Source organism: Ambystoma mexicanum, chromosome 10 (assembly GCF_040938575.1).
Source record: "Ambystoma mexicanum isolate Mex_15411 chromosome 10, UKY_AmexF1_1, whole genome shotgun sequence".
In the NCBI taxonomy this organism is placed as follows: Eukaryota; Metazoa; Chordata; class Amphibia; order Caudata; family Ambystomatidae; genus Ambystoma; species Ambystoma mexicanum.
This window is the reverse complement of record NC_090932.1, coordinates 881168088-881193417: the sequence shown is the minus strand read 5'-3', so window position 1 is coordinate 881193417 and position 25330 is coordinate 881168088. Positions and strand designations below refer to the sequence as shown.

General features: G+C 42.7%; 1 protein-coding gene across 21 annotated transcripts in view; it reads right to left on the bottom strand.

The window, feature by feature from the left end:
* Positions 1–25330, bottom strand: part of DLG1 (discs large MAGUK scaffold protein 1) — a 2685689-nt gene that overhangs the window by 2386570 nt on the left and 273789 nt on the right. The window contains exon 1 of one of the 21 annotated variants that reach the window (XM_069618610.1): positions 12673–13243. The exons of the other annotated variants lie outside the window; for them this stretch is intronic. Within the exon in view, the coding sequence (XP_069474711.1) occupies positions 12673–12702 (30 nt within the window). The 5' untranslated portion in view covers positions 12703–13243. Of the gene's footprint in view, positions 1–12672; positions 13244–25330 lie in introns of those variants that run through there. 21 annotated transcript variants of the gene reach the window in all.

The window sequence follows — 25330 nt, the reverse complement described above, 5'->3', positions numbered from 1 at the left end:
GTAGAGAAAGGAGATGGTTTTTGGTGGTTTCCGGATATTGTTTAGCTATGCAATTGTTTTTCGTGAGTCATTCACCTTAGCATAGTCATTCGGATTATGTGTGCAGTTTGGGTATTGTTAGCGGTTTATGTGGCTAGCCCATAGGTACAAAGTGGTGTACAATTGTTGATCTCTTTACTAATGAGTTTATCCCAATTAGTTGAATACCCACGTTTTTAGCCGTCTCTTGAAGGCTGTGCATGTCTTCCAAAGGAAATCAGGACGATGGAATAGAGTTCCATAAATTGGCTACGAGGATGGAAAAGTTAGACATATCTGCACACACACACGCCTCTCTATTCTTTAATAACTGGGTCATATTTGTGCAGTTCTATGTCTCCAGTTGGCAATTGATCTTTGCTGAACCCCAGGATACAAATTTGTTGTTGAAATTTAACGTTGACTGATGCTATGGTGTTACAAGATGCAGGGCATCTAATAAGAGCCTAGATAGGAAGGCTGAACAACTTAAAAAGACTAAACATTTGTGAATATGCATTCAACATGTGTCTGTATTTGTCCATTCAAGTTGATAAAATTGTGCACAATATAAAGAAAATATGCATACTGCTGAAATGCTATCTTAACACGCCATGTCACAACAATAGTAGCTCGAGAGCAAATAGGCTTGTCTATGGGTGGCATTGAGTTTCCAGGCTTTAGTCTGCTGGGAGAACGAAAAGGAGGAAAGGGAAGATAAGAGAATGGTAAAGAGATAAATAGATGCTACAAACAATGGGAGCGGAGGGATGCAGCCAGGAACAATATTTTGTGATAGCAAATTTACCAGAGCATCTCTATACTTTGTACCCAGGGCCAAACCAATGTTAATTCTGGGACTAAGTTTAACTTTCAAGATTGGCAAGTTGCGCTCTGCCTGTTGGGTTTACTAATTCCAAATCATTTTAACTGAAATAACTGCAACGATTGCAACAGAAATATGTTTAATTTCTTCACAAGGTCAGCCGACACGTGTTTCGACCAAAGTCATTTTCAAGGCTGACAAAGCCATACATAGTGTACAATAATACCAGAAAGAAATATTTCAGGTAATAAAAAGAACAAAATAAATTATCAATAGAATCATAAAATGACAAAACAAAGAACATGATTAATTACAAAAATTATAAGAAATGTGGATCATTTACATACCCAAAATTGATTCAATCGTATGGAGAACATGTGAGGAGGCAGATAGAATAAAACAAAAGGCCTTAATTATTCACAATTGGTTGTCAGTCTATTTACATTACTTGAAGACTAAGCGTGTAGTGTGATAGCCCAAAAAACATAGCCACCGGCACCTCCAGTACCAACAATACTTGTGTCACTAAGCGGAGTGCCTAAAGTATCCTTGTGTTGCCTTCAAACTTCAGTAATGTATAAGATAAGTGCATGCACCCATTAGTGTCATATCAGGGTGCCCAGGGGAGGCACCATGCATATTTATTAGGTTTATAAAATATTGAATTAACATCTCACCAGTCATCCAATACTATGTTGTCTCAGTTTAAAGAAATGGAAGTGACATGTTTGTAAATGGCTTTCCAAGAGAAAGGTTCAATCTCTCAGCCGTGGTCAATAACCATAGAAGTATTATAGGACTGAATAAGTAATGGTTGGCAAGCTTACCGCTGTGGTTTTGTTATTATACAAGGATAAATCCTTCTCAAACTTTTTTCAATGTTGTAATTCTAAGGTTGCTCAAAATTGTCAAGTTCTCTAATGAAATGAAATGTTTTACTTGCAAGATCTGCAGTTTGAATGTTCACTAGCATAAAAGTCAATGAGGTTGGAATATGCCCATTTGACTCACCACTGCTGTATTTCGCGTCCAAATCTGTGGTATTACAATGTGGTTCAATATGTTGTCTTCAGTTGAATCCAATCAGCAAAATAATACATCACGTGTCTTTACACCCAATTCAAAACAGATGGATTTGTGTAGTGTCGGTCCTATAGCTAATCATAAAATTTGACTGCCGGACTCATGGTAGACTTACGATTCAAACTGTAAAGAATTGTGCCTGGACTTACCTAAACAGTGCAAAATCGTCCTAGGGTCAAATCCCTCACAGGTGCACGTGTGGAGACATTGCGCGACCATGAAGTATACAGTGCAAATATTGAATAGAGTGCGTATGACGTGGCGCGCATCCTGGGCTGATGCCCGACATGTCACACGCACGCGCCGCTGCCTGAGGCAGCTACCCGGGTCTCTGCATGCGCCTAGCAACATCAAGGTGAGGAGTGTAGACCCATCCCGTTAAAAAATAAAAATGTGAATGCTGCAGTTTGATTGAGAAAACCCATATGGTGTCGACACTATAATATAAATGCACGTGAATAGTATGCTCACGAGAGTATGGTTGGATATGACATTTAAAGTTTGAATTTCTGTAAACTTGTCTTTGCGCATGTCGCATTTTCGTAAAGAAGTATTCAACAATATATGGCAATATAAGTCTAGGGTTTGTTAGTGTCATTCAACTGCTGCTGTCCACTGGATGGACAGTTGCTCGAAGTTGAAAGAAAATATATGGGGAATAGTGCAAGTGTAACGAAATTGCAATAAAATGATGAGGCATGCGGGCAAAGAAAGTTTGTATGCCAATGAGCAGTATTTCTTTTGTCATTGCAGATGGGTATAAAAGCCATTTAATGTCTTTAAAACTGAGGTCTCGATGTGGAAAAATAAAAGGTATATTACCAGGCAGCCAAAATTGCCCATGCATGAAGGGACTGCCAGTGCAGAGGCCATGATGTACGAGTATCACATTGGCAAATTGATGTTTCAAGATGCAATGGGTATTGTAAACCTTGAACATATGAATATATTATATAAACAAATATTAGGTTCCAATTTTCACAAAAACAAATTAAGTGATTCTTTCCATGGTCAAAGTCAGCAATACAATGAGTAGGTAATCCTAGGACAATGGAATATATGAATCGCATTTTAAATTAAATAATGTTCAAACTGTGATGGAATGATTCTCTATCAAAATGAATCACAAAAAAACATACATCTCATGGTCGGTATCAAGACAGACCTTTGTGCAATGCAAACAAATGCATTTGGCTTCCATGTGCCTTAGTTTAAGTTGAGCATTTTCATTCCTTTTCCGCTTCTTCACGCTCATTAAACCTATAAAATGTAAATCAGCTTTATCTGCAAATTGGTGTTCAAGCTGCCAGTGTACTGTCGGGACTAGTCAAACTGGCAAGGTGTTTCCCGATTCTAACGCAGAGTTATCTGATCGTACTGCCAAAGTACATCTTACCACATACACATTATTGAATGCACAACAAAAGTACTATGACAATTTATAAAATCTTTGAAGGAGATTTCTAAGCCCGGTAGGGTCCATGAATTCCATACTATTCTTGTGTGCATAACTGCACACAGAACAGGTTCCACATTTGTGAAAGCCTTTGGCTGTTCTTAACCATGAAATGTCTTGCCCTTGTCTATTGTTGACTGACTCCACATAAGAGGGACTCAGTATCCGTAATAGTCTGCGCTTCTGTAAATACAAATTTGGTTGTGTCTGTAATAAAAGGGCGTAAATCCTTATCTCAGGCCTCCAGATAAGGAGGGTACAAGGCCTTTCTTTGCATGAACATCTTGTAAATACCACAGCTTTAGTATTTTCCTGGGTACATCTACACAAAGGCTTAGAGCAGAGGGCAGTGCAAAGGTCAGGCTACTTGACAAAAACCAGAAGGCTTCTTTTGAGATTTATCTACATGGATGTAATTGCAAGCCACCTCTGAAACAGAATGTATTTCTCTGAAGCCTTTCAAAAAAAATAAACTGCACACTTTGATAAAAGGAATGGTTTCTTTCCACTCAGCTTCAGAAGCACTCTGCATGTTTTCCTAGAATTTTAGGATTGTATACCTAATAAGATGGAAAACTAAGTTGCAATTGAGAATTCATATATTTTTTTTTTTAACAAGTAATGCTTTTTTTCCAGTAAAAGCAAACCAGTATTGCACAATTGTATTTTTCAAAGTTCCGGTGCTGTGTGCATAATCATGCAGAGGCAGATAATTTTTACACTTATAATTTAATTTACACTAATTATAAAAACAGTGTGTTGAATTATGACTATGGACAGTCTAGTTTACATCCATTCCACCTTGCAGTCAATGGGGTAAATTACTATAAATGGTCAGTGGCAGCAGAGTCTCTGCTCAAGCGTGAGTGATTGTCATTACACTGATCACAGGTGTTCTAGCCTCTCAAATCTCCGGGACTACAATTAAAACATCCAAAACCTGACTCTCAAGGAAGTGTAAGCGTTGTTCAAAAACAAAAATGAAAGTTACATTGGTAATTGAAATAGAAACTCAGCAAAACCTGTCCCTGTGATAATCCAGATAGGTCTTTAACTTTATGTAGCGCTTCATTAATGGCTCGTCATACATCTAGGTACTGTGATTATTATACCTCAGTTAATATTCAGTTAACCAACCTCTGAAGTATGTTAGCCAATAAGATAGCTCAGCCGGTTGAGCACCCGTTGCTGTAATTTGTGCATGATCTGTAGGTTGAGGGTTCAAATCCTGGCAAGTCCAACTCAGCCTTTCATCCTTTCAAGGTCGATACAGGAGTACAGACTTTGGTTTGGTGGTAATTGCCATAAATATGTTCTATGCACAGCGCTTTGCCAAAAGAGCTATATAAATAACCATTTGACCACTAGATTAGATATAGAATTTAGCATGGAGTTCTTGCCTCTCTGCACTGTTGTATCATAACACTGGCATACGATTAGGTAGTAATAGCTCCAGGAAATTAGGACTTTCAGTAAACATCAAAAGACAATTCTGCTATCGAATCTCAAAACACACAATACAATTCATGTTTGCTTTACTATATAATTGGCTACGTTTTTGTGATTTCAACATTTAAATATCTACAGGAGCGATCAAATGGCCGGAAATAATAAAAGGTGCATTCTGTCAATGCAGAAAGCTGTTGCATAGTAATGATTTCCATACAGTTTTTGCACACGTCGGCTGGATGTCGCATACATTTTACTCTCTTGCAAAGGAGAAGTCATTTTTACTCTTAAAATCACATTTAGTCTCAAAGTTTAAAAATGGAGAGTAAAATACTCCCACCTCCAAATTCTTATCTGGAGCACTGCATCTAAAAGTAAGATATTCCAATATCTTTGGACAAGTTTATATAGCGAATGTGCATCCCGTGAGTATTTGGTTATAATGTCAATAGTTTTAGGATACTTTTTTGTTTTGTTAGAAGGATGCAATGTTTCAATTCTGTCAATTTTGTATCTGGACATGGTGCTATTGATGTTATTCAAGTGTGTACCCCCTACGACTAAATCTTTCAGCCAAAAGATCACATTCCAAGGCAAAATCTTGATAATTGCTGCAGTCTCGGTGGGCCCTAAAGAATTCCCCAACAGGTATTTTATGAATGGTTGACTTACGATGGCAACTCGTAGCATGTAAAGTCGAGTTGACTTCAGTGGGCTTACGGTAAGTCTTGGTATTGATATTACCATCTGATATTTAAATATTTAAATCTAGGAAATCTATTTGTCTGACATCACAATGCCCTGTGAAAGCTATATCAAAAGCACTGTCATTGATGTGTAACAAAGCCCTCAAAATCCTCCTTTGTACCAGACCAAATCATCAAAACATCTATAAAACGTTTCCATAGGATGATGCGGTTTGAAAATTCCACGTTATTGGTAATGTGAGTCTTTAAATTGGGCCATGAACAAATTTGCCAAGGAACGCGCATATTTTGCACCCATGGCCACCCCAATGGGATGTGCACAGTAAACACCATTGAATAGAAAAACATTGAGGGTAAATCTGAGAAACATTTTCAACATTTGAATATGTGAGCTGTGTGATGCTGATGCATTGCGATAAGTGTAGTCCACTGTGGCAATTGCACGTTTGAGATTGAAGCTGGTGTAGAGTGCTGTTATATCTAGAGGCCAGCAAAAAACCCTCCTGCCATTGTACACCCGATAAGTTCTGTAAAACATGTGTAGTGTCCCCAATGTAAGATGGCATCTTAAGTACATGTTCTTTAAAAGGCATTATCCAGGTATTGTGAAATTCACTCTGTTACCCAACCAATCCCACTCATTATGGGTCGTACTTCCGGAAGAGCGCCATAAGACTTGTGGATCTTGGCCAAGAAATACATTGAGGGCATGGTTGGCTCAGTGATGCACAGGTACTTTTTTTTCCTAATCCGTGAGGTAGCCAAGGTTGTGCCATTCGTTAATCGTTGCCAATAAGTCTTGAGTAATATTCTTGGTAGGATTAGATTCTAAAATTCTATTAACAGTTTGGAGTGGCTAGATGTTTAATGCCCATGCTGATGTCTTGTTTATTGAGAATGATAACGTTGCCTCCTTTCTCTGCTTCCTTAATGATGGTATTGTCCTTCGCTAATTGGTTAAGTGAACTTAGTTCCTCCCGACTCAAATTGGAGAAACGTCTTTCTCGTTACAGTATTCCTGTCCATGTGCACATGTATATCCTGAATTAATGCCTGATGAAATTCTCAATGACATGGTCAGTACCCAAATAGGATGCACATTTCGATTTAGGTTCATCTATTTTGAGCAATCTATCGTCACACCAAAGTCTTTGCATATCGTTTGCAGGTTTGGAGGGATATTTTCCTGTAGACACAAAAGAACCCTTGTGTCTTCGATGTCTTTCACAGTGAGAGTACTTAAGGGATTTAAAGATGGTTTCAGAGTGAAAGACTTGCCTTGTGTCAACATTTTTTTAACATTTTAATTTCCTGACAAATTTGAAGTCTATCTGAAAATCTACAAAATTGGTGTCAGAGCTGAGGGGAGATGAGAGTCTTTCATTAAGAACTGACAACTCTGACTTGTTCAAATTCTGTCCGATAGATTCACCGCTAAGTTGCTACTGGTTATTTCCCCTGTTGCTTCCTGGCGTTGGATCTGGTCAGAATTCCTCTTGGTCCTGCGTCCTTGTCTGAACTTTCATCCCCTCCCCCCTCCTGCTCCCAACATGATGGTGGATGTTTTGGTATTTAGCATTGGAGGACTTTGAAACCTGACTTTTCTCAATGTTCTCTGTGTGCCTCTTTTGTGTCTTCGGATCAGATCTAAAAATAAACTTTCCTGATATTGGCTCCCTAACTGTTGGTACCTTCCTCTTCAGATTCAGGGTCAAAGCTGCCGGGGGTAGTATTTGGTGTGTTTCCTCGAGACTTGGAGATGGTCTCGTCATATTTGGCCTGGAAAGTGTAGACTATCCTCGCGGTAGTCCCCATCATCCCTGAAAAACGTTCTACACATCCTTAACTTAATTTCGTTTTGATATTCTCTCAATATTTCAATCATTTTATCATAGTTGAAATACTATCTTAACACGCCAAATCACCACAATAGTAGCTTGAGAGCAAATAGGCTGGTCTGTGGGTGGCCATGGGTTTCCAGGCTTTAGTCTGCCGGGAGAAAGAAAAGGAGCAAGGGGAAGATGAGAGAATGGTAAAGAGATAAATAGATGCTACAAACAATGGGAGGGGAGGGATGCAGCCCAGAAGAATGTTTTGTGATAGTAAATTTACCAGAGCATCTCTATACGTTGTACCCAATGGCAAACATGTTAATGCTGGGACTACCAAGCCAGAGGCAAAAGTGGGCCAGTCAAGAACAGATGAAGGTGAATGTTGTTGGTAACAAAAGTTAATGGAGTGGCAAAACGTATACAGTAATATTGAAAAAGCCTGGCCTCTTGACATCAAAAAGGCTATAACATTTTGTTCATGTCACGTCATGCTAGACTTTAGTTCATGGTGAGACGATGAAGTGCCTTACTTTGGAGTGGACTATCAAAGTATAGCAATACGTGCCCATCTATCGTGAGAATATACCCTGAACGCACTATTAGACACTGATGGGCAGATGTGGCTGCACGACAAATAGGGTAGCTAGAGAGTACAGGGCGAGATGCTGGCCCTTCTGCATGCAGTGACAGTCTGGTGCCCTTTTGTGTGATGAGTGTAGGTCATTGGCTCTGCAGAGGTGTGGGTGTGTTCAAACCGTGCACAGGAATGTACACTCGCTTCTACTTGCTCCTTTGGCCCCTATCGGCGATGAATAGCCAGGTTCCATAAAGAGGAACTATGGTAACTTTTAAATGCATTAAGAAAACGCAAATAAAATTCTCTTCAGATGCTTGCTTTGAATTCTTCACATTAACTACACAACAAAACCAAGCAAACCTAGCAGTTCAATTGCCTTCACCACAATGTAAGTGTGTTCCGCCTTTTCTGGCGCACATTACTTCATCTGATTTTCAGCAGAACTTTCAGGGTGTGGCGGACTGGAAAGCCGCTTGACCGATAGCCATGCTCCCTAAGAGTCACCAGAAGCGCAGGTACAAATTAATTCTGGCGAACATCCTGGAGGACAAAATAAGCCAGAAAAGCATGCAGCACCAAGAACATTCTGCCGGAGTACATGCAAAGAGGACGCAAATATAGAGTTGCACCTAAAATATCAAGAGAAATGAACACAATAGGGAATAAGAAATTCCGACATGCATTACTCCTTCAAATTTAGTGCTGCACATAAAAAGTGTGTATAATCAAAATATATATTTTCAAACTGCTCTTCGGGTCAGCTTTATTTTGCTTCTAAGAATTTGAACCTGTGACCGCAGGTTGCACACAGATTTCAAAATCAAGTTCTTAACTTGCTAGGCTACCTTAGCAGCTGGAAATACGTTTCGATGCAAGAGTAATTACTCAAATTGTCACATTTAAAGATATTCTGCATTTTTGACAGGATGAAAGGGCACAAAAACAGGATTTTATTTTTCTAATAACAATACGAACTCTAGCCGAATGCCTGGTTCTAATTGTTTCTCATTCTATGCAGAGCTAACAACTGATAGTGTACCCACAAAAGATGGCAGATACATTTGCTTACTTAAGAGTGAATGGACTATTCAAGCAAAATTATAAACTGTAGTCTTACATAAGATTAAAATATATTTTTTATATAAGCTAAATACACGATTCATTATTTTTGCTAGTTATGATTTACACCACCTCCCCTTGGCACGCTCATCTCTTGCTCTTGGCGTTCAATACCACCTTCTTCACTGACTATACACAGATCTTTTACTCCTTCACCTCAGGCATCTCTCAAACCATCACAAGCTGCATCAAAGCCATCCATCACTGGACGGCATGCTGCCCGATGATGAACTCTTCCAGAACGAAAATCATTTTTCTTCCCATCTTAAATGCTAAACCCCAGTCTTATCTTCTCTTTCAATCTGGACACCTTCACTCGTGGCTCACAAACTCTTGGTCAACTTTAACAGCGACCTTAGACTTCAACCAGCCCTACAGATAAGGGGTGTATCAGCCACCTTTACTCCCTACAAATAGGCAAATACTCCAAAAATTAAAAATAGGGAGTAAAATTACACAACGAAAAATAGGAAACGGACCTTGTGCCCCTGCTTTCATCCACACAGCTTCATGGATATGTTTAGGCCAGTAATGCACTTAGTACCAGGATGAAAGTACAGTTATAACTGCCTGATCAGAAGTACATCTGTATCTTTTAATGTGCATGAATAACTAGGTGCAAAGAAATTATTTAAAAATCTTTCCATTTTACAGTTAAAACATGGTTCCCACTTTTAAAATACTCTGGGGATTTGAATTAAATGTGTACTCCCTAAAAAAATCATTTTACTCCCAATTTTAAAAAATAGGAAGTAAAATACTCCCACATCCAAATCTTATCTGCAGCAATGACTTCAATAGTTCATCAAGGCTTCCGTCATGGCTGAGAGCGCAAACCTTCTCGATATTGGGAAAATCCACCCACATCTTACCCACCACACGACCCAACCCCTATTCACCAGTCTAGTGCTCAGCATAATTGACTATTGCTCAAGCCTACTCCTTTGTCGTTCCTGCTACCGTTTTGCTCCACTCAAATTCCTAAACTTTGCTTCACACACACTTTACAATCTAGGTCTATCCTCCCCTTCCACTACACTACATGGCTCTCCATTTTAAATCGTTCTCTTCAAATTCCTACTTGTCTTCATATCCATACACAGCCTCGCCCCCTCTATTTTACTTAAATGATCTCCCTGTATTCTACTGCTCCAACTCTACGTGTTCCTCCTCTCTCCCCCAACCTTTCAGATGCCAGCACCTTTTTTGCATCGTCATCCTTCTGCCCCTCGATACGTGACCCCTTCCACTTGAAAGCCCTCTGCCAGACAGACATCCCATCTGTCGAACAGTTCAAAACGAGACTAAAACACCAGTACTTGACTAGTGTAGGGGCATCCCCCAACGTAAACCACTCCAATGTACCCCAGTCACTCCCTTCCAGCTAGATTTTATTGCTTACTGAAATTGTAAATGTTATTACTCTGTACATAGTTTTGTTTTGCTATTTTTTCTGCCTATGTAGGTCATTTCTGTCCTAAATGAAACCCCAAACTTAAACAAATACAACTGCTGAGAAATAGTGGAATGCATAAGTAAAACAAAACACAGCCACTCTACTCTGGGCATCCAAATCTTCTAAAACCAACAAACCGTTGGTCTTCTTTGACCGTCCATTTTTTTAAAAGCCAAACTAAGAAATGGTTAATCTTTCTCAATGAAATCACACACGCACCACTTATGTAAAAAGCAAGGTAATACCACAGCTAAAGGAGTACGCGGTTTCATGGCTCATTTGATGCACTTAGTCTACTTTTTGTCAGTTGCGGCCCGGCCTTGCCCTCATAAAACATAAAACAAAATTGAATACTATACCAGTCACTGGAGCACATATCCTACACAATTGAGTTTTAATAGAAGGATTTTGTGAATTAAGCTACAGTAAGTAAAAGTTGTCTATTTACAGTCTCAAAATATTGGACCTTTGCTATTGACAGGTGCACAATGCGATGTATTTTATTTCAGATTTCCACTATTGTGGCTGTCATTTTTAACAGATTTTAACAGGAAATTCAATTTAAGTTGTGTATAATGCGAGTTGACGGACATTTGGGAGCTTCATTCAGACAACGCGTTTGAAAGTTCAAGAAATGTCTGAAAAAGCAGATGGCGATGGAGCGAAACAGTGGAGAAACACCATTCAGAGAGACTTGTGATATCAGAATACTAGGATTCCTGTGTTTTTACTTTTTACACAATGGTCTAGGCCAATGAGTTGGTTGCAAATGCGTATTACTGAGCCCATAAACAGTTACTGTTGAGAGGGCAGTGATTACTATTACCAGGTTTCTGGTCCAAACCCTACAACCTTCTGTGCAACTCCATGAAATGTAATCTGAGAAGAGATATTTATTAAGATATTGTTAGAAAACAGCCAATTCGTCTGTTTGCAGTTAAAAATGATTCACTGAACACTGGTAGATAAACTGTCATTTGGATCAAGTCATACGAGGAGTTTCCCTTTAATGACCTTGAGTTCGGGAGGATGCAAAAGGGAATAGATCCCTCATGTTACAGCTATCACTTTGTGGAACTTGTGCCAATGGCCATGGGCCAAACATAACATTTTTACTTTAAATGGAATGGATTTGCTGAGGTAATGGGACAGTTGTAAAATTGGGAAGAATTAAGCACAACGGTTTAAACTCAACTCAGCAAGTTTGCCACTTGTGTATCCACGTTAAATTTCTAAGGAAAAAACAGCATGTAAAGTAAAATGAGAATTTAAACAAATGAGCATGAAGAAGAAAAATCATCAAAAGACAATTTCACCTTTAAACAAACGAACGAGTTCTAAACATCACCCTTATCTTAATAAATATACGAAAGAGAAACGAGGGTTATGACATATCGTTTGATAAAAAGATCTGGGCCAACATCCTTATTTGTAATAATTACATTGATTAGTCTACATTTTTAATAGGTCCAGAGATCACCTACGAAGAACTATTTGAAAAGCAAGTTAATCGCCTCACTCAGCACACACCCAGTGTCATTGAAAACTAAAGCAGATTGCATGCCCGTTTTCCCCCGAATTAGATACTGCAGCCCATGAGATTTTTTAAATGTGAAATTGTTTTGCGGTTTCACAATTGGTATTGCCAGAAGAAAGCTACAGTCCGCATAAAAACATGGTCAATTAATAGAGCTTGGCAACGAAAAAGCATGGGACTGTTGTGACCAACTGCCCCAAACATCACACAATGTCTTTTCATGCAACGTGTGATGTGAGAAGGCAGAGACCACAATTTGTAAACCGATTGGAATGTTTTAGGTTCTGGATTAAAAACTAAGGTCTCTAATCTGCACTGGACATGCAGCCCTTTCAGCATGCTGAATCCGATTTTCAAGCCTGCAGAATTTTGATGTTAGGAACATGATATTTTAAAAGTGTAATACACTAGGCTGCAACCTGAACCACAGGCTTGCAGATGAAAGACGGTCCCACGAGTACATAAACAGTGATGGTCCACACCATCCTGAAATTCGCTAGGGATACACATAAGCCTATAACACGCACTAGGTGCAATCTATGGCTGGAAATCAATGTTAGAACTAGCTGCCGTTAATCGTTTGAAGCCCCCAATTACCCCCCCCCCCCTTACCTTGGTCGTTACGATGCATAGGCAGTCCATTGCTCTGGCATAGCAGCCGCCTTTACTGACATTAGCGTAGTTTGTAGCAAAGTGGAACCATCTTTCGTAGGTGCCAAATAATCAGAGGTCGCAACCAGACATGTGGCGGTCCTGCCTCTGACCTACTCAAAGAAGAAGCCCAATTTGAAAAACTCAAGTGCCGGCTGTGAGGACATACTAAGCACCCCCCAATCTGACGTCTAAGCCTCTTTGTTTTCTAATTATCAGTGTTTAAAAACCTTGCAATTTTCGCCGAACAAAAAAAGAAAAAACAGACGACAGTTCAGTCCATGCCGGTTCCCAACTGCTGCTCCGTATGTGGTTTCGTTAATCCCTCCTTTCCGAGGATTTCTTGGAACATGAGATTTACAGCGAGTCATTTGATGAAATACTGTATAAAATCTGCCCTGCTCCGTAAAGTCCTGAAAGAGAATGTTATCTCATCGCCACTGCAATCCAAGCAGCTCTTCATACCACAAGGAAAATCTGAAACTATAACTGCGAGCAGAGATTGCTTCGATCCTGCCGGTTCAGCATCTGCAGCCTGCAAAATAATGGACTTCCGCGAGCAGTAATGAGAGGACTATTCCATGTGACATTTTACAGAAGGGGAGGCTGAGAACCAGCACACACAAGTGAAAAACCGGGCTTTAAACCAGAGAAATCCATTAACAAAATCCACCGTTTGTAGCGGCGAATGGTTGCATTAGATGGGGACACAGCGCAACAATGCACTGAATCATATCATTAGTGTTAAGGTGAGAATGTGAATTACAAGTCTTTGGAGCAGTTTAAATCATGTCTGAAATGGTTTAAACAAACCAGAAAGTAAAGTACCCTGGAATCTTAAAAATAACACTAACTTTCAATTTACCTAATAATTACATTTAAGATACAATTTGTAATGTCGCATAATTAACTACATCTATCTTACTTCTGTATGTATACCTTGCTTGTAACATTTTCTTCAAGTTAAGCCCCTAGCTACCTCAAGGTTCAGCGCCCTGAGCAAATAAAACCAAACTAAAAACGCCTGGCCACCTTTCATTGGCAACCAATGGCCAATGGATGTTAAAAACACACTGCGTCGTACATTCAGCATTTATCTGCTCAAGCCCTACCATACCATCTGTCAAACACTCCTCTGATATCTGCTGCCTCCTGGAAGAACTTGACCTCTATACCCTCCGTCTCACAGAGACATGGTTCACGGGCAGCTCTGTCACCAGCTTTGACACAATCCTACCCGACGGCTACAAGATCCTCTCCGCACCCAGGTCCAACCGCTCTGGAGGCGGTGTAGCCTTGATCTTCCCCAAGTGGATTCCTGCCTCTGTCACTCCTACGCAGGCCTACACCTCCATTGAATAGCTCATCCGCAGGCTCTCTCCCCTAGCCATTCCCTTACTGTGGCTAGTATCTATCGGCCACCTGGTCAGATCTCCTCCTTCCACTCTGAGTGGGCGGACCTTTCCTCTTCACTCCTGGCCTCAACCACTCAACTCCTTCTTCTTCGAGACTTCAACATCCACCTGGATGCCTTCTGTCCTCCCTCTGGACTCTTTCGTGACCTCTGCGACTCACTCAGTCACTATTCTCTCCTCTGGCCCAACACACTGCAGGGCACACTCTGGATGTTCTGATCTCCTCAGACCCTCCCCTCTCTGTCCCCCTCTCCACTCTTCTCTCCTGGAGTGATCACTTTCTCCTCCCACCTCACCCTCCCCACCCATCAGGCCAAGCCACTTCCAGCACTGCCACCCACCTTCTCGGTCATCGGAACCATGAATCGCTTGTCAGTTGAGGCTTTCGCCGCCACCTTCTCACCCCCTCCTCCCCCTTTGGCTGAATCTCACCCTGACACAGCCCTCTCCACGCTCCACTCTGCTATATCTGATACTCTTGATATCCTTGCCCCTGTCATGAGAATCCGCCTGAAGCCCAAAGCCAAGTGCAACTCCTGGTACGACTCGGACCTCGTCACCCTTTACTGCAAGTGCAGGGTGGCCGAGAGGAAACGGCGTGCTTCGTGTAAATCCTCTGACAAACTGACCTGCCGCCTGCTCCAAAGGCAATACCGCCTCTCTGTCCTAACCAAGAGCTCATATCCAAGCCCGCGTCTCTGCAGCATCTAACAACTCGGCGGAACTCTTTAAAATTTGCAAGGAACTGGCCAATCCTGCCGCAGTCTACCTCTCCTGTCCCTTCCCAGGCCCTCTGCATGGCACTGACTTCTCACTTAATCTCTAAAACTCAGGACATTATGTCCTCACTCTCCTCCTATCTCCTCCTACCACCTGCCTCCCTCCCTCTACTCCCTGCTCTTCCTCTAGCCCTTCTCCAGCCACCTCTCCTCCCTCCTTCTCTGCCTTTTCCCCTGTTCTCTGCAGACAAGGTTTCTAGACAAGTCCGATCTATGAAAGTCTCATCTAAACAGGTTCACCCCTGTTCCTCCAAAACTATCAAGGACCACATTGACTCCCAGGCTCCTGCCCTGGCTGATTTCTGCAATCACTCCTTTGCCACTGGAGTCTTCCCATCCCCCCTGAAGCACTCCCTTGTGCACCCTCTTCTTAAGAAACCCTCTGCAGACCGCTCCTGCCCAGCTAACTATTGCCCAATATCCATCACTCCCTTCCTGGCCATCTCCCAGCTTAATCACCACACTGAATCTGTTGGTTGTCTTCATGATCATCAGTCTGGCTTCAGAGCTGCCAGAAGCACGGAACTGCTCTCCTGAACATCCATGAAGACCTGCTCTCCAACCTGGACGCTAACACCCCTTGCGTCGTCATCCTGCTTGATCTCTCTTCTGCCTTAGACACTGTTAACCATGCCATCCTGCTCAACCGTCTCCGTAAGAACCTGAGTATCACTGGTCAGGCTCTGGCTTGGCTGACTTCTTTCTTCTCTGACCGACCCTCTCCGGTCCAACTTGGGTCCTTCCTCTCTGCTATCTTTTTCTCTACCTGTGGTGTCCCCCAAGGGTCTAACCTCTCTCCCTGGCTGTTCAACCAATACCTGGCACTCCTTGCCCATCGCATCACCGCTGTCTGCCCCAACTTTCAGTGCTATGCGGATGACGCTGAGCTCATTTTCAGGCTACCCTCGGCCTCCTCCTCTCCTTCCCTTATCTCCGACTGTCTGCTAGCCAGGAATGATGTGCCGCCAATAACCTCTGCCTTAATGCCAGTAAGACAGATTCTCCTCATCGGCACACCCTCTCCCTCCTTTCCTGCAGCTCTCTGGCTGGCCTCTCTTGGCCCGCTTCCTGCTCCCAACAGCAAGGCAAAAAACCTCAAGGTCATCTTCGACTCCACACTCTCCTTCTCCCCTCACATCTCTGACGTCTAAGAAGTCACACTACCAGCTGCATCTCCTCAGAGGTATTCTTCCTTTCCTCTCCTTCCCCCAGAAGCTCACTGTCTCCAGAGCTCTGGTTCTCTCTAGGCTGGACTATTGCAACAGCCTCTTTCTAAATTGGCCTGCTTCTACTCTGCACCCTCTGCAACTTATCCAGAATGGGACTGCGAGACTTGTCCTTGGCCTCAAGCCCAGGGATCGTATCTCTCCAGGACTGAAATCTCTACACTGGCTCCCAGTGGCTGCGAGGATTAAGTTCAAAACCCTCTGAATCGTCCACAAGGCCTTCTGGGGCCTGGGGCCTCAATACCTTTTTTTTTTTTAATTAAAAGTTTCTTCGTTTGAATAACAAACTTTAATATACACATAGTTTATAACGTTACTCAAACAAATGATTTAATTATTACATTTGCCACACTTTTAGAACATAAACCCAACATCCAGAAATTGGGATAACCGCTCTAGTAAACAGAAAATTGTCTTAGGACTATAAAAGGGTTTCAACTTAAAAAATGGATGCAACAACTTTAGGCAACTGCAGCTCTAGGATCTTATTACATAGAGTTAAGTGTTCTTCAATTATCAGTAAAAAGCTATATAGCACCATCATCATACGCATATTGTTTCCCAACATACAATGATTCCAGAACATTTCATGAGAGAATTCAAAATCCTTCGGTGCAAACATGCCTAACTTGTTTTCCTTGCATCTTCAAGAGTCAAACAATATACCACTAAATGTTTTAGGGCTTCATTCTGTGAGGACATTTTACATAGGTGACAGCATAAGTCATCCCTGCAGATAGAATAGATCTTCCATACAGATATTCGCTCCAATGTATGACATTGGTTTAGCTCGAGTCTTAAATACAAGCGACGAAACTTGACGCTTGGACTTTAATAAATACAAGGAGCGCCATTCTTTCTTTCTAAAGAACTGGGCATATTCGCCGTAGGTTTTATAGGTTTTAATTGAATCAATAGTCTGAATCCAGTCATGTTCATATAATTTCTTCTTTACATTCGGTAAAAAGTTTTATATCTGCACTTGATGAATTTATGCTGTCTAGAATGTTATTCTTTTTTTTTTAGAATGGACCTCATAGATGAGACCTTATTACCCAACATTATTATATTAGGATCATGAAAAAGAGAATTGCGTGGAGACAACAGAATTTTAGAATAGATGGCGAGTCGGCGCCAAGTTAGAGAGAATAAAGCCAATTTGTGTCTTATTACTGCACTGGGTACTGAAAGAGTAAGACAGAGTACTTCCTTCCAACGTTTGCATTGAAGGCGATTCAAGAAGGGCATAATCTCTAATAGACCGATATCAAGCCCATATAGTAGAATGGGCTCTACTTTCAATATATAGAAATCTAGTAGAGGAAGTAAGGAATATTTGCAGTATTTTGCCATAATTATCCTCAGGATAGAAATAAGAGGCCGAGCTTTGTCGGTGAGGGATGCCGTCCATAATGCAAGCAAGTTTTTATTAGAAATAGCATAAACAAGATAGCGCATAGCTATTACCCATCAATTTGTAGTTGGCAAATAGACCAAGATTTAATTTTTTTCCTATTTGAGAATATAATATTTGATTTTTCTGTATTTACCACCAAGTTATGTTGGTCGGCGTATTACTCAAAGATGTTTAGTTTACACTGTAGTCCAGATGGCGTATGATCCATAATAAGGATCTCATCTGCAAAACACATCCAATGTAATTTCATCTCTCCCAGGCGTATTGGGTACATAGCTGAATCCTGCCATGGTTTCTCCATATCACTTATATATAAATTGAAAAAGGTGGCTGCCAAATTGCATCCCTGCTTTACCCCCCGTCATAGTGACGATTGGAGATGTTAAAGCACCTGCGTTGGTGATCCGCACTTGAAAAGGTGGTATTACAATGCAGCATTGCTATCAGTTGGATTAGCGTCAGAAAAGCCAAGGACCAAAAGTTTAGCCCATAATATCTCTCTGATGAGTGTCGAACGCTCGCGAGGGATCGTAGGCAGCCATATAAATCGGGCCAGAATTAGGTTCTTTAGCATTGGCTAAAAGGTGAGCTAAAATAGTAGCATTAAGCGAGGTACCCATTTCCTTGCGGAATCCAACCTGGTTTTTAGAATAAATGTCTTTCGCAGTGATGAAAGTTTGCAGGAGTGATAAAAGAATCGCAAAGACTTTAGCTGAAGCGTCCATCAAGGCAATAGGACGAAAATGTGCATATTTGGGTCACCCTTTTTGAAGATGGGTATGCCTATAACGTTATACCAAGATTTTGGAATTTTATTGGTAGCAAAAATGTGGTTACATTTATTGTGAAGAACAGAGGCCCAAAACTTTGGATCTGATTTAAAAACACATGCCGGAATCCCATCCGGGCCAGGTGCTTTAGATGGTTTAAGAATTGCTATGGCGCGCAGGATCTCCTCTCTCGAGAATCCTCGCAGAGTACAGTTAAGATCCCAGAATCATATGCTTCAAATGCTTTGGGGAGTTTGAATTTGTCAGCAATGTATCTATGCCAGATGTCGGCAGAAAAATTATTCCAGCATGTTTTGAATTATCTTTTGTTTATCATTTAGGATAGCCCATATTTTGCAAGAATCCCCTTTTGCTATTAATGCCACTATGTTTTGATTTTGTATGTTGTGGTAGTGATGTTTGGTCACCTTAATGAAATTGCAATATTTTGTTTGTATCCAATTTTTGTTTTATTTATATTGACTGAAGTCAGCAGCGATACATTTTAACTTTGAGTTCAAGGTTTTTGTTTTTTTATGATTGCTGCTAATGCCTGAGGCAAAGGACTTACAGGAGAATAGTCTATAATTTGCACATGAGAAGCTAGGGCACGCAAAGTATCCTGAATTAGAGCATTAGTCCATTTCTCCCTAGTTGTAGTAAATGAAATTGCATTAGTGTGTTCCTTCCAAATTAACTTGTTAATAATTGAAGAATTCTCTGCAGGAACTTGAGTTCCATCTTACAGAATGATGGGCCTGGTCGTTTTCTATCAGGCATAAGATTGTATTTTTCTCCAATAGTTCGTTTTTTTTAGTTATAGTAAGCACTAGGGGTGCATGGTCGCTCCATATACATTTGCATGCCTTTACCTTTTCAGCCCTAGCTAATAGGTCAGACGTCACAAAGAAGTCATCAATATAAGAATCTTGGTTGCCTCTTGACCATGTATCAAGTGGCATTGCATCATAGAAGGATACTACGTGAATATTCAATTAAATGTTTCTCCCATGCAATGCCTCTTTTGGTAGCGTGCTGGTGTTGCAAGGAACATCTCAAAGTTAGCAGTAGTACAGAGAGTTAAAGTCACCTCCCACAATTTGTAAATCCGGATTTTTTAGATTTTAAGCATTTTCTGGCACCCAATCTATGTCATCAAGAGGCATCTCAAAGCTCTGTTTTGCTGGATTAAAGTAAATACATACTATAAGCATCTCGCTACGAGGTTCAACTATCCAACTGTAAGTGCCAACAACAATGCTGTAGCACAAAATACAGAAGCCTTGTATTTATAAGCATTATTCAATAGTATAGCAATGCCACCACTTGGACACCCTAACAAACCTTTGATGCAGGTACAGAATAGCAAGTAAAACCATCCAAATCAAATACATGCGCACATGGGGGGGGGGGGGTGCTGTTGTGCGCCGAACAAGATGGCCGCCTAATCTTTGAGCTCAATCAGGCTGGTAATATCCTGTACCTAGAAATCCTGCTGAAGACTGCAACTGTCGAATGCCCAGATACTGCGAACATCTAGCTGAAGACTCCGGGACTACACTGTCCCAATCCCGGGCGAAATCAGATCCTAAAAAACCAAAGACTGCACTGCCGAGATCCTTCTCTAACAGCTGTGACACAGCGTGCCAAAACCACTCCTTGGTTGGCGTCCTCGCACTGGACTTGGGGAGGAGCGCGCTCAGCCCGACTACTGGCAGCATACCAGCTTGCGAGCGGCCCGGAACACCCAATGGGATTGCCTGTGGCGGCGGGGACCACGGCAGGGTCTGGACCTCCCTCCTACCCCCCCCCCATCTGCCAAGTCACTGTACACTCCGATACACCAGCGGATCCCGAGTGGCTGGGCACTGGCAGTGGGTGCTCAAGGGCCGGAGATCTGCTCTGGGTGAAGACCGGGATGCAGCACGTGAGAGCGCAGGGGCTGCACTCGTGCCGCCTCGCTGCCCATTGGGAAGAAGCAGCTGGGAAGGAGGCGCGGATTGGACCCCCAGCTAGACGACATCAAGGTGGGGGGGTGAGGGAGGTGCCCGGACTGTCCGCTGCAGGCCATCCCCCCCACCCTCACCTGCTACTACAGTCGAGTGAGGTCTGCACGGGGTGGTGGAACTGTGCCGGCGAGAGACAGCAATGCCTGGAGAAGGGTAGCAGCGGGGGCACGGCGCGAAAGAGCAGAGGTCGTGCTCACGGTGCCCCGCTTCCCGCCAGCAGGGATCACGACACTGCCTGCCCGGCACCAGCAAGGTAAGTGTAGGGGCGGAGGCCCCCCCCCCCATAATTTTGACCCCAGTGAAACACGAAGCGCTCCCACACTCTCGCCAAGGCCCACGCAATAGAGTAAGCTGCACGCAACTTGCAGCACAAACACGGCCCCTTCCCCCTAAGGTGGGCAGAGAAAGTGCTGGACAACACCTGTCTCAAGGCGCTCATTTACCACGCTGCCAAAGAAGGGGATTCACAGATCGCGGGCCCCTACATCCCATCTACCACCAGGAGCACCAGAGCCCCGGAATTCCATTGTGAGGATCTGAAAAAACACCCCATTCCCTCTGGGCAGTGTTGCCGCCATTGACGTATCCAAGAACATATACATAAGCCAGTATCACAGACCCCCTTACACTGCGCTCCATAACATCTCCCCCCCGGTGGTACAAAAGACCAAGGAATCAACACAGGCATGATGGGAGGATCAAAAAATAAGAAGCGGGGACCCATGGACGCATTTGCTAATACCACCATGCTGGACCCCGATCTCGACCCAGCACCCCTCCCCAAGGACTCCACATCAGACCCCTCGGAACAAAACATGACCCCCTACATGGCGGTGATGGAGAAAGGGTTTGCGGCAATCAACACTAAACTAGATGACATAGGCGATATCTCATCCATCCTAGCAGATATCTGGAAGGTTAATTCCAGAGTCACAGAGGCTGAGGACAGGGTGTCCACTCTCAAAGACAAGTCTGTTACACAGAGCAAAACCATAGAACAGATCCAAAAAGATACCAAAACTATCCAGAGCAAATGCGAGGACCTAGAATCCCACTCACGCCGCAACATAAGGGTGGTCGGGGTGGCAGAGTGCAAACTTAACACTTCCATGGAACACTTCCTCGAGGATATACGCCATTCCTTTTTCCCCGGAGGCGCAGTTCTCGAAACAATTTCTGTTCGAAAGAGCACACAGAGCACTTGTCCCTCCACCTAAACCAGGTGCTCCACCCCGAACAATTATAGCAAGAATACTTAACTACCGAGACTGCGACCTCATCCTCAGGCAGGCATGTGAACAAGCCCCTCTGTCCTATGACTAACTGCATCCACATATATCCAGACTTCATCAGGGGTCCAGGTAACAAGGCGCTCCTTTGACACAGTAAAGAAGGCACTCAAGGAAAGGAAATAGTGAACGCAATGCTCTTTCCAGCTAAGCTGCGCATACAACACGCCGGCAGGACAATTCTTTCAGACACCTGACAAGGCCATGTCATAGCTGGAACACCACATTCCGGCAGAGCAGAATGGAACCTGAAGTCAGAATCCCGCACGACCAAACATCAAATCAGAAACAGAACGACAATGCACCATTACAATAGTATAATACAGCCATGACTCCGGAGAGGGAAGCGGGCCACCCAGCCCCCCTCACTTTGCAATGTTGCATATGGTTCACAGGGACATACCGCCCGATTGGGGGGATGGTGAGGGTGGGGGGTGGGATGAGTTACAGGCCTGTTACCTGGTTAGGACTGGTTTCCCGTTGCTACACATACTTGCACCCAGGAATGCAAACAAAGGATCCAGTCGGGGAGAAGTTTCTACAGTTATCTGTTTTTGTTATAAAGTGGAAAAACTGGGACCATGTTATGTTATATATAAAATCTGGCACGGAATATAAGAGGCCTGTCTAACCCAATAAAAACTAGAAAAGTCATGGCTTATGCTACAAGACATGGGAACAAGAGGAAGGGCGTCCTACCACATTAATTTACATCAGACGATTCCTGCATTCCTTATTTACTGCAGAGGTAAACTTCATTTGACATACTAAGTATCAACAAGTTTGTAAACTCATAATTACACGAGAAATAAATACACATAAAGTGATGAAATTGACTTTTAGACTGCTTAGTTCAACTAAATGTCAAAGACGAAGAATGGAATGAATTTAATCAACCATAACATTTAATAGTTTTATATGAACAACACATGCCCACTTATTTTGCAAACATATTCAAATAGAAACAAAGCACAAATAGATTGGAAACATAATTCAATTAGTTACCATACCAATTTGCAATAATATGACATGAGATCTGAACAATTGTTTCATAAATTGTCGTTAAAGAAACACAGATAAAACGTAAAACCGTAGGTGATGAACCAGAGTGGGTTTTTTTACAGATACAAATACATTATACCTGCTATTTTCAAGGTATACTAAATATTCTGCGGGAGGTAACCAAGTCTATGGCTCTACGTCTAGATGTTAATCAAAAGATGGAGGGGGACAGACTATTGAAATCCAGGTGGTATGTGGTCCCAGGACGTTTCGGCGGCAGGCGCCTTTTTCAAGGGTAATGACCCAGTCTCCCTATGGGGAAGAATGATATGTAAAAAATATCAATATCGTGTTGTACAGCAAAACTGATCTTAGTATATCATAAAAACAGTGTATTTTAAAAAGCAATTTATAAGACACCATATCGACATCCTGTTTCTGCAAGAGACTCATGCAACTGAAAAAGGGCTAGCATCCCTAATTCGCACCTGGGGTCAACAAGTGATTACGACTGACTATTCCTCACAATCCAGAGGGGTGGCGATAATTATTTACTGAAGAACAGGCTTTGTTATAACCAAAACCAAATGTGATCCCGAGGGCAGATACGTAATTATATGGGGAACGCTTCGTGGACAGGATACAATACTCAACACGCCCCGACGTTAGACTACTGGCTTTGCACCACAAAAGGCATTCAAGAGACTAAGGAGTGTACCATACTACCTTGCACCCTGTCAGACCACTCCCTGGTCATACTGGACATCCTACTAGGCTCCACACCCCGAAGCCCCCGAATGTCGAAGATGACGCCACAACTCCTACTTGAAGAGGCGCTGGTGGAATCACTCCGCATAGAACTGACCGACTTTTTTGAACGCAACGAGGGCTCCGTATCAACATCCACCACAATATGGGAAACCTTCAAGGTATGGTTAACAGGGCAGCTGATCTCCATAGTGCATGGTAGACTGCAAGAGATCCGCTCAAATTTGACCCAGACCGAAGCCTGCATAAAAGAGACAGAGGAAGTGTATGCCAGATCACCAGGGCAAAACACCCTGGCCCCCCTACAGGAAGCCACCAAAACATTCAATACACTGGCAGACCAGGAAGTACACTACATGATACGACCCATGAGAGCCAAGAGATATGGAGAGGGAAATAAATCGGGAAAGCTCCTGGCCAACCTTGTCAGGTCAGAATTAGGCCAAGGGCAAATCACCAGCATCACAGATGAACAGGGAATAACCCTTACGAATCAGAAAGGGATGAATGAAGTGTTTCTACGATATTACTCCGAATTATACCAAAACAGGGACCAGAAGTCACCCGAAGAGCTGCAGCAACACTTAGATTCATACTCACTTCTACGGCTTACGGATGAGGACAGGGTAATCCTGGACACCACACTGTCAGAAGAGGACATAACTCAAGCAATTAAAGATTTAAAGATGGGCAAAGCACCAGGGGCAGACGGCATTACGACAGACCTATATACAAAGCATTTGTCACTGAGCTGGCCCCTCGACTTCTGAGAGTATGGGAGGAGTCCCTGGAAAAAGGAACCTTGCCACCATCTTTACGCGAGGCCATAATGTCAGTCTTGTTGAAACCGCACAAACCGCCTCATGACCCCTCCTTTTACAGACCCCTATCTCTCATCAATGTAGATGCGAAAATCATAGCCAAAGCCATCGCCAACAAACTAAATCCACACATGAATAAACGGATACATCCGGACCAATCCGGCTTTATACCATCCCGCTCCACTACCCTAAACCTCTGCAGATTCTTTGCAATCTCATTTCAAATGGACCCCAAAAAGAAAACTATTGCAGTAACACTGGACGCCGAAAAGGCGTTCGACTCCATCTCTTGGAGGTTCATGTACGCCATCCTCCCAAAAATGGGATTCGGCCCGGGATTCATCAAGAGTATACATACATTATATTGTAACCCCACAGCCAGAGTCAGGACTAACGTGACCATCTCTGATAGCTTTGGACTACAAAGGGGTACGAGGCCGGGCTGCCCCCTCTCTCCGCTGATATTTGCGCTCACCATAGAGGGAATGGCAGCATTCTTACGGACCAGACATGCATGGAGAGGGATACGCATCATGGGTAGACCTCAATTCATCTCACTCTACGCCGACGACACTATGTTGTACATCAGAGACACAGATACACATCTCCCCCCGATAATGCAATTACAAAGTATTCCGGATATAAGATCAACCAACTCAAATCCGAAATAATACCTCTAACCAAGCTGCCTCACAATCAGAGTCAACCGCCCAGTTCTGCTGGTCACCTACTACTGCCAGGTACCTGGGGATTATTATGGCAACGTATAAGAACACGTATTCCAACAACTATGGCCCATTACTAACAGTTGGAAACCAAGCTCAACCTCTGGGCGAAACTACCGCTATCCATTTATGGCCGGATATCCCTTCTAAAAATGGTGATCGTCCCCAAATTGCTATACTTCTTCAGTAGCATTCCCATTTGGCCGGGTTTTAGACTAGAGTCTTTACAGAGGAGTAGTGCACATTTTGTGTGGGGAGGAAGTACACCCAGGATCAGCTGGACCAAGATGCACGAACACTACGATACAGAGGGCCTGGCTGTGCCGGACTACTTGCTATATTATATGCGGCCCAAGCCCAGTTTGCCAGATATTGGTCCCAAGACACAGAACAGTATG